The 10,856-nt window shown below is 41.9% G+C and overlaps 1 protein-coding gene across 1 annotated transcript in view; it reads right to left on the bottom strand.

Annotated features, from left to right (window-relative positions):
• Positions 1 to 10,856, bottom strand: part of kif5ab (kinesin family member 5A, b) — a 70,093-nt gene that overhangs the window by 31,876 nt on the left and 27,361 nt on the right. The window contains exons 4-9 of the mRNA XM_030374757.1: positions 6,073 to 6,177; positions 5,822 to 5,870; positions 4,350 to 4,405; positions 3,937 to 4,024; positions 2,590 to 2,714; positions 745 to 849 (exon numbers count right to left, since the gene is read on the bottom strand). Coding sequence (XP_030230617.1) covers positions 745 to 849; positions 2,590 to 2,714; positions 3,937 to 4,024; positions 4,350 to 4,405; positions 5,822 to 5,870; positions 6,073 to 6,177 — 528 coding nt within the window. The remainder of the gene's footprint in view (positions 1 to 744; positions 850 to 2,589; positions 2,715 to 3,936; positions 4,025 to 4,349; positions 4,406 to 5,821; positions 5,871 to 6,072; positions 6,178 to 10,856) is intronic.

Below are 10,856 nucleotides of genomic sequence, written 5' to 3'. Positions count from 1 at the left end.
TCAACACATATTTATAGCAATGTGGCGTGCCTTCAAAGTTGGTTATCCACCCTTGAGAATGTGAATTAGAAGATGTAACTGGAATATCAGCTTGACAAGGGCTGCGTGGTTTTGTGCATGACCTGACTGCTGGTGTGAATGAATCCACACAAGCAAAACATTTCCATGCAAAATTATCATTATAGTATTATATTCAGAAAGGTTCCTATTGAAACATTGCTGACAGCACCGTTTACAGTTACTGCTGCCGTCAGTGTGAGCACACTCTCTCCCTCTCTCAATGAAAACACAGAATTAAACCTTGAAAGGGACTTGCTGGAGGCAGTCTAGTCACTTTAGATAGGAACGAGACGGATAGAAAGGAAGGAAGGAAGGAAGGAAGGAAGGAAGGAAGGAAGGAAGGAAGGAAGGAAGGAAGGAAGGAAGGAAGGAAGGAAGGAAGGAAAGAAGGAAGGAAGGAAGGAAGGAAAGAAGGAAGGAAGGAAGGAAGGAAGGAAGGAAGGAAGGAAGGAAGGAAGGAAGGAAGGAAGGAAGGAAGGAAGGAAGGAAGATAGGGTGGAGCTAGGCAGGAGCCAGACAGAGGGAAGGAAGGAAGAAAGGAAGAAAGCAAGGAAGGAAGGAAGGAAGGACAGAGCTAGGCAGGAGCCAGACAGAGGGAAGGAAGGGAGGGAGGAGCTAGGCAGGAGCCTGAAAGAAAGAGGGAAGTATAGGACAAGGGGAAGGAAGAAGGGGCTCTCTGATTACCGTGCCCTCAGCCAAGGCAGAGATGACGTTCCCCAGGGCGGACAGAGACCTGTTGATGTTCTTGGCCTCATCCAGCACCGCTCCCTCTGCTCCCGTCTTGCTGACCTGTCACAAACACACACAGGCCACGCAGCTCAGGCTGGATGTGAAGTTGCTCTCCGAATAGCAGCGCACCAATCAATGTACAGCAGGATAGCATCATGTTGACAGAAACAGAGAAGGAAACAGGAGCAACAACCGAGAGAGAAAAGGATGTGTATGGCAAATGGCATCATCGCACTGCTCGTGCGATGTGTGACAGTGGCTTCCATACACTTACTGTGTATGGGCAGTGAAGGCATTATGTGTGGCTTCAAATTCTATGGAGTTACTAGAGCGCATCTCTCTTCGTGTGTCGCCCCTATGGGAACAACACGGGTGGTTGTGTAGGTAGCTTCAGACCACGGTTATTAGTGGGGAAAGCGCACGCAGTCAGCAACTATAAAGGGAGAATGGCCTTCAGCTGCTCTAAGCAAACCTGGTTAAATGTTTTGTCTCAAGGGACACACTTTTAACTTCCACATCAATAGCATCAATGCGATACACTCTTCCACTGAAATGGAGCAATGGCGTCCGTGGCCTAGTTGTGGGCTTGTGCGGCTGCTGAGGTTGCACTCTGTTGATCCAGCGCTTATGAGCCACGTCGAGGTGCACAATTGATTTTTCTCTTAGCACGAGACGGATTCATGGAGATTTGTTTTTCACTTTGGAAGCAATTACTTTCCGCTGTGTTGTTGGGTTCCATCTCGAATTGTACCTCTTTTCTAAGTCCACCCTCGAGCGACCCACAGAAGGATTCTGTCCTCGAAAACAAACGGGCAATGGCAGACACGCTGGAACAGGTTGACAAGGATCAATAGACTGGGGCGGCGGGGGTCTACTACGCTTCATTCAAGGTAGTGCTATGTTAATCAGCCCGCCTTCCGCAGGTGGTACACCTTCCCCTCAAGTTCATCTGATTTAAATGCTGTAATTAGTACACCTGCTGTAATTAGGGAAGAGAAATTAAAGAATTTTCGATTTCTTTTTTCCTTTTGAACTAAGCCCAAAACAGACTTACAGTAATTACAGTGAGCCTATCACCTCAGTCAGTCGGCTGGATCTTTCACTAATAATTTCTGCATGTACACATCCCCCGGTTAGCTTCCATGGACAGATATGCTCACCCCCCCCCCCCCCCCCCCCCCTCCCCTTATGATGTTCTTCCACTTTCCGTTTCAGTGAAGAACATCAACACAACCCTGCATTAATGACTTATGCTCCTAAAGGGGATCCGTCGCGCTGAGCTATTTTAGAATATGAGAGAGTGCTTCTTCGTACACGAGTTCTGCAAGTTTAAATCGAGGTCAGGAATATAACCCTCAACTAAATTCTCGTTCCAAAAAGCATGGAGAACTTGGACCATTACCGCCACGGGTCGGGGATTCACGGTCAAATTATGTCAATAGTGCAAATATTTTATGAAAACTGACTTAATGTGGAAGACTGACAATTTGTCAGCGACACGCTTTTTAACAATAATAGTACTGAGCAGTGTTCCGCTTTAAAATATTCAGCTTAACCAGAGGTTATTCGATGAGTTACAACGCGTGGAGAGTGTCTTAGATAGAAAGAAATACGTACTCCCCGCATATGAAAATAGTCCACTGCTGTCCTATATATTTTTGTAGGCCACAATGTTTTTTCTTATTATGCTGTAAATCTTGTTATATCATGTACGAAAGAAGGTGACCAATTTTTTAGAAAGCACAGCATCTCTACGGGGTGAAGAAAGATGTCTCCTGCAAATGTTTTGATTGTGTTTACCTTCTCACTGCCAGCCAGGTCGACCAGGTAAAGCTTCCCGCAGATCTTCTGCTCCGTCTCCACGTGCTCCTGCTTGATGTTGATCAGGAAGATGCTGTGGCTGCGGGAACTGTGCTCGTTCATATCTGAGGAGGAGGAGGGGGAGGAAGGGAGGTGGAGAGGAGGCAGAGGCAATGAGGAAAGGAGGAGGAAGAGAAGGAGTAGATGAAGAGAAGGAGAGGAGGAGGAGGAGGAGGAGGAAGAGAGACGGAGAAAGGAAGGAGAAAGCGGAGCGGAGGAGGAGAAGGAGGAGGTGAAAGGAGGAGGAGAGACAGAGGAGGAGGAGGCAAGGATGAGAGGAGTGGACAATGAAGGAAAGGAAGAGGAGGAGAGGAAGGGGAGGAGGAGGATGAGAGGGATCAAGAGGAAGACAGGACATAGTCGAGATACGAGGAAGAGGAGAGGAGGGGAAAGGGAAAACCAGAACAGAACACAAAGTGAAGAAAAAGGACAGGGCAGGGTACAGTCCAATTAGAAGCGGAAAAAAAAGAGGAAAGGCCAAGAAAAAGAGGAGGCAAGGGAGACGGGGGCACGGATCTCATTGAAACGCCACATACAGAACGTCACACAAATGCCAGGGAAGCTAACGACTCTATCGATCAAGTTCTTGTTAGCCACAGACCCGGCAGCGGTGCTAGCGAGTCATTTCACGCCTTAATCTGAACCTCATCTCGTACCTTCCAACCAAGGCGCCGTATGGTGAGGGACAACACATTCAGTATTCCAGGGATGTCAGCGTGTAATAGAGAGAGAGAGAGAGAGAGAGAGAGAGAGAGAGAGAGAGAGAGAGAGGGAGAGAGAGAGAGGGACGGAGAGAGAGAGAGAGAGAGAGAGAGAGAGAGAGAGAGAGAGAGAGAGAGAGAGAGAGAGGGACGGAGAGAGAGAGAGAAAGAGAGAGAGAGAGAGAGGGACGGAGATAGAGAGAGAGAGAGAGAGAGAGAGAGAGAGAGAGAGAGAGAGAGAGAGAGGGACGGAGAGAGAGAGAGAAAGAGAGAGAGAGAGAGAGAGAGAGAGAGAGAGAGAGAGGGAGAGAGAGAGAGGGAGAGAGCGAGAAAGGGAGAGAGAGAGAGAGAGAGAGAGAGAGAGAGAGAGAGAGAGAGAGAGAGAGAGAGAGAGAGAAAGAGAGAGAGAAAGGGAGAGAGAGAGAGAGAGAGAGAGAGAGAGAGAGAGAGAGAGAGAGAGAGAGAGAGAGAGAGAGAGAGAGAGAGAGACGGAGAGAGAGAGAGAGAGAGAGAGAGAGAGAGAGAGAGAGAGAGAGAGAGAGAGAGAGAGAGAGAGAGAGAGAGAGAGAGAGATATTATGACTCACTGGTGACTGCAACATGGCGGTTGGATTTGCCTTGGTCAATGACATCCATCACTTCCTCTGGACTTGTCACAAATCGTTCCGTGCAGCCCTGTGTCACAGGAGGCAAACACGTGTGATTGTGTGTGCGTTCGTGTGTGAACTTTTCGCAATGAAAACCAAAAATGCATGCATCCATACACAAGCAATCTTACCTCCAAACAAAACTATGCACACACTTTTTTTCCGACTTGCTCTCTATTGCCCTCTCTCTCTCTCTCTCTCTCTCTCTCTCTCTCTCTCTCTCTCTCTCTCTCTCTCTCTCTCTCTCTCTCTCTCTCTCTCTCTCTCCCAAACACATTTAGAATACATACACAAATTACACACACCAATATGCAGCCGGGCTAAAAAGCACACACACAATATGTCAGGCTCACCTTCACATAGGGCACTCTGTGCTTGTCTTCATGCACCGACAGGTTAGTTTTAGTCACTGTGATGACAAAGAGAGAGCAGAGGAAAAAGCCATTATCAGGAACACTGCATTACCTGCATTTGTATAAGCATGGATTAAAACATGAATATGGATAGTGTGTGCGTGTGTGTGTTTCTCTGTGTGTGTGCGTGCGTGTGTGTGTGTGTGTGTGTGCATGTGTTGAGTGGGGGTATGCATGAGTATGTGTTATTGTGTGTTTGTGTGTGTGAGTGTGTATGTGTGTGTGGTGTGTCTGTGTGTGTGATAAAGATAAACATTGAAATTGTGTGTGTGATTGACTTGAAAAATCAAAACAAAGAGAGAGGGAGAATTTCTGGATATGTATACATATATTATGCTCTTATTTCTGAAGGACAGACTTGAACATTTTGAAAAATAAATGACGATAAATTCCTGTCATCCTCTTTCTCATTGCGTTCTATTTACCGATGGCTTGAAGTGACACAACGTCAGAGAGACTCACAGCACACACGTCACCCCAGTCCTTATCGTCACCCCTCATCCATCAATGTCTCCCACGACTCTGGAGCCTTCAGGTGCTCACATATGTGTGCACATATGTGCATGTGTGCATGCGCATGTGCACGCACAGGTGTACTCTCGACGGAAGAAGCATTGGGTGTCTCATTGTTGTGTCTGGGTCTGTGCTGCTGTTATCTGTCCTGTTCATCACACTTGTCTGGCTCTCCTTGGTATTAAGTGTCTAAATGTTCCTTGTCTCCCGCTAGCTGCTCCCCTGCATACAGATGGAGGGGAGGTTAAGGGAGGGGGGGAGGGGGGGCATCACGTCTGGCTGTGACCTCATTAGAGATGTGATCAGAACAGCATTGCATTACAGCTCTCTGCCTGCCCCTCCATGTACTTGTCACAATCCCTAACAGGATTTATTTCCCAAACACCCAAGGTGTACATATCGCTGCATTCACAACAGAAACCATTCACAAACGTGTGGTGCTTCGGTAAGATGTTGTAAGTTGAAAATAAGCTTACTGTCTTTGTCCACAGACAGTATGCCGGCGGCAGCGGCTCTAAGTAGATTGCTTAGCATTTAATAAATGATATTACGTTAGCAAAGTTAGCACAGTTTCACAAGTAAACTCATTGGAGACCATATATGCAAACTGAAAGTGCTAAAAGTAATACTAGAGATACAGCATGTGTTATAAAGTTACGTCAACATATGCTGCCTTTTGATGTGATTTGTTGTTTTCAGCTGTTCATTAGAGAGACCAACTGTCTGTAAGCAAAGATGTATGAACCATGTAGCTTTAACCTATTACTAGAATCGTGAACCGATGTTCTATACATATTTAATGTTCCATGTGTCTAGTGATGGAAACAGCGACTTTGTCTTTGCAACAGAATGCACATTTCACATTATAATTTTTGAAAGGCGATTAATCACAAACCCACCATCCAGCAGGTCCCGGATTTTGTCCATATAGATCTCAAAATAGGACACCTAGAGAAGAAAATAAAGAAGTTATGAGGTATGCAGACATTACAGACTAGAATGGGAGAAACACGATGACAACTGGAAACAAGAAAGACAGCAGAAAGCACGGAAGCGTACACATTACACAAGCAGTACAATTCCCTCGCGGGGTAAGGCGGACAGCATGTGGGCGTTCAGCATAGGAGGGGGTAGTAGCCTTTGAGCCAACCTTGATGTGGAACTCTAGGTTTTCGTCCATGGCGAATATGTGTTTGAATATGTCTTCTGCGATCCTGGGGATGATGCCCATGCCCTGAGGGTCGTGCAGCCTCCCCTGGAAGAGGCAGAGAGAGGCGAGGGGCATAGCATGAAAGGACCACCAGGTGCCACTTGGCTTCTGGAGCACAAAGGTGGGGAGGGACTGTACTGTCATTGGTAAGAAAACAACCGGGTCCTCCTGTGAGGTTGAACTTAGCTGTGGTACAAGTGGGAGTGGGAGGCTATTTTCCAGAGAGCCCGGTATGTGTGTGTGTGTGTGTGTGTGTGTGTGTGTGTGTGTGTGTGTGTGTGTGTGTGTGTGTGTGTGTGTGTGTGTGTGTGTGTGTGTGTGTGTACTCGCCTAACTATCCAACAGTGGACTTCGGCGTCATAACACCTTCACCAACAGGGGACCTCCGAGCCAAGAGGGGACATTTTTCAGGTCCCCTTTTGGTCATGCCTTAAATCAACCTAAAAACATGCCTAAAATATTTTGACGCATTTTCACAACTTTTGCCAAGAGGGGAGCTGAAAGTGTGTGAGTGTTTAGTCAATACTCTATAGCGCCTCTGCTGGCCAGAGCTTGATTTTCAACGACCAATCCACACACGTCGCTTCAAACACTGTCTGTCAGAGTGTAGAGGGCTGTTAAACAGACTACTTAGTAAAGTCTCTTGAAACATGCAAACAAAAAAGGCTCAGCTTTAAAAGTTCCACACTTTTTTTGTATGTAGTGACAGGGGTCCACTAATAATAATAATAATAATAATAATAATAATACATTTAATTTGGATGACACTGTTGGCTATTACAAAATGACACAAGTCCCTTCTTAGATAGCATGGAGCGACATTCACACTCCTTTTATGAAAAGAGGTAATAACTATATATACTGTAAGGGAAAGATAGTAATCTCAACTAATGTAATAATAATTTGTCAAACTTGATTTGTTAGTGTGTTTTTAGGAATAGAATTGTCTAACAAAAAACCTATCTATTAATTTGTATCAATAAAAATGATAAACAAATACAATATAAGGGTCTAGACCTTTGAAATGATTCAATCCCCAAATTAGCCTTAATTTACCATTTTACAATGTATTCCAGTCCCCAATCTATTTTTAAAGAAATGCATTTGAATTGTTGATTTGCATCACAGAAAATGGTCCACACTTGTACTGTATGGAATGACAGGGGTCCACTGTTGGCTGATACATAATGACAGAAGTTCTCTCTTAGATAGCATAGAGTGACGTTCACACTCCATCATGGATGAGTAAAAAAATAAATAAGCAAAATGGATAGTTCTTAAGAGGTAATAACAATCTAAATAAAATATGATATATATATATGTATATACATAGTGTTATTTTGCAATTAAAGTTGCCCCAACAATGTTGTCATGAACACAAATATCTAAACTTAATAAGGTTTTTATTTTTTTACAACTACAAACTTGTGTGCTTAGTCTACGGTTAAATGAATGCATTTTATCTGTTGATTTGCATAACATAACTTTTTCTAATGACCGGGGTCCACTGTTGGCTATGACAAAATGACACAAGTCCCTTCTTAGATAGCATGGAGCGAAATTCACACTCTGCTTTTATGAAAAGAGGAAATAACTATATATATATATATATATATATATATATTAGAGCTGTAAGTTAAACGCGTTATTAACGGCGTTAACGCAAACCAAATTTAACGGCGTTAAATTTTTTATCGCGCGATTAACGCAATTATTAAAAAAAAAAAAAAAAAAAACTTTTTTTTTTTTTTCTTTGGCTCAAAACAAAGAAGCAGTAGCCTGACTGCTATGTTCAAATGACATTTGTTCAAAGCAGTCGTTTAATTGCACTATAGGCTCTTTTTTTGTATCGTCCTGTTTTGATCAGTGTATATGCCAATGTTGTTATCAATAAAAAATCATTTGCACAAGGCAAGCCGATGCACTTCACCATGTTGATAAGAGAATTTAAATGAGAAGAATTATGGGACAAAAAAAATCAAGGGATATTTAGCATAGAAAAATAATTTGCGATTAATCGCGATTAATTAGAGTTAACTATGACATCAATGCGATTAATCACGATTAAATATTTTAATCGCTTGACAGCTCTAATATATATATATATATATATATATATATATATATATATATATATATATAATATATAAGGTAAGGGAAAGATAGTAATCAAAAACTAATGTAATAATAATTTGTCAAACTTAATTTGTTAGTGTGTTTTTAGGAACAGAAAAGTCTAACAAAAACCTATCTATTCATTTGTATCAATAAAAATGATAAACAAATACAATTAAAATACAATATAAGGGTCTAGACCTTTGAAATTGTTCGATCCCCACCTCAACATGTACTAGTTGAGCTGAGTCCAAAGACACCAAGCATGACACTCTAGCAAATGGTAACATGTATTTTACATGGTACACCTATGGTCTAGGACATGATCTCGGTGTAGCAAGAGGGCGAGCTTGATCTCATTGGACTCAACTTAACGTGTAGATGCTAAATAACATGTAATTTGTCAGAAATCTCCATCGGGAAGCAAATCTATAGCTGGTCATTATTGATAAAGGCCTCCAAAATCGACAGCTAATTACTACCCCGAAACATATTCAAATATGATCATGTGTGGCACTGTTGCAATCACCTCAAAACGTAGATGTCAAAGCACACCTTGTTTGCACCGTTACGCCACCGGGAAGATATTTTCATACTTCTAATGGATTGATTCATATTTTAAGGTTCTCGGAGTGAGACTTTAAGCGGCTGCAGAAGAAGAGTTGAGACGAAATATGATAAAGACATTTATAGAATATTCCCATTCACATGATTCTTTGCTCGACCTGCAGGTTGGAGAGACTGAAATAACCCCCAAAATGAGTAATAATGTAATAGCAGCCAAGTCCCACAAATTGCTTGAACTATTTATTTCATTCCATTGTTTCGTTGATATGCATTATTGAAAAGTTTCAAGCATATGGATTTAATGCAATATCCACAAACGGTTCAAAATGGTACCATGATATGCGGTCACAGGTACATAGTTATCACCTGACAAACATGTCACGGGTTGAAATCAAAGGCAGTACAAATAGATAAAAATGTAGCTGAAGTTTCAAATGTCTTGTTTATTGTATTAACCAGTTCATTTCTCTTGTGAAAGTCACCAAAAGTCCAAAAAGGTTAAACGCAAGGTCACAGGCTAACAGTGGAGCTGTGTTGGGAACCAGCAGCAAAGAGATTCCAACTTTCTACCCATGTTAAATAGATTTAGTTGGCAGTTCCTTTTCTGCCCATTTTTTAAACTTGTGGAAGCACTTTTGCAGTACTGGGAGACACCATTTCTAACGGCAATGGAGCTAGATTCTAAAAATATCAAAAGATGCCCAAAGCAAATACCTTTAACCCATAGTTGTGTTTTATCAAATTAAAAAATTTGAGTTTCATTTACTACAAATTGAGCAGAAATATTTTGCATACAAATCTTTAAATAGTTTAACCACATTAAGAAAAATACATTTGTTAATTTTTTTTATTAGTGAAGCCACAAGTTTTGCACATTATCCAAACAGAATACCTGAAATGTTGATATTTTCAGCACTTTCGGGTTAAAACAAGAGAAAAGGACAACCTAACAAGAGTGAAAAGTTTGGGTTAGGTGACCTATAGTTCAAAGATGTCCCTGGTCAGGTAGACTAAATAAAAGTGTATTCCAATTGCTCCAGGACATTCGTGTAATTTACTTGTGAGCTCTCCCTCAAGCCTAGAGAGACATCAGTGTTGAATCACCAACTGAAAGGGGGTATTTGCCATTAGTATGAGTGACAACATTTCATGGCTATTAATTTAGTTCATTATATTTAGCCGATTTGAATAGACTTTTCTAGCAGGTGAGGCTGTCAAAGAACTAAATATGGCGCAACTACAAAAAGTAAATTTGCAGCATGACCAAATTATACAAAAAGTATAGGAACTGTTCTAGCAGATATGTTTTAGAAGTCTCTTTTGATAGGCAGGGAATAATTGTCTTTGTCACCCTTTAGTCATGCCATCAAATCTGTTGGGCAAAGTACCGCTACTGATTAATCCAGTAGACTCAGTCAAGTCCCCCTAGTTAGAAAACGGAAGAAACCCAGTTAGTCATGTTAATTATTCTGTTGTTACAAATAAAGGCTAATACTTTCCACATATTGCGATCCAAGTTACTGGCTGCAGTCTTGGATTTTATAGTTCTATATGAATAGATTCAATTTACTAAACTATTAATCATGCTTCAGAAGAATTAACCCCTCTTGGATGGCAGATCTACCACAAGCCTCCATTGCCACAACCTCCAGACGTCTTACGACAACTCCTCGACTACTGCAAGCCAACAAATTGGCTCTTGCACACCAGACACGCATTTCGCTTTATTTTAGGTTTTAAAGCATCTTAAAATACCCAAATCATCGCTCCAATACACAAGTCAGCTAATGGCCTACAAGGAAATGCTGAAGCTAGTGTTAGTGATGTCGATATAAATGGACAAGCTTGCGTGTACCAGAGGCGGACAGAGTACACAGCTTCCTTACTTGAGTAAAAGTACAGATACCCCTTGCTAAATTTTACTCAAGTACAAGTAAAAGTACTACAGTCAGATGTCTACTTAAGTAAAAGTACTGAAGTACTTGTTTTTAAAAGTACTTGAGTATCAAGAGTACAAGAGTATGTTTTCTAAATATTGCATT

This window comes from Gadus morhua, chromosome 13 (assembly GCF_902167405.1).
Source record: "Gadus morhua chromosome 13, gadMor3.0, whole genome shotgun sequence".
In the NCBI taxonomy this organism is placed as follows: domain Eukaryota; kingdom Metazoa; phylum Chordata; class Actinopteri; order Gadiformes; family Gadidae; genus Gadus; species Gadus morhua.
This window is presented reverse-complemented; position numbering and strand designations above follow the sequence as displayed.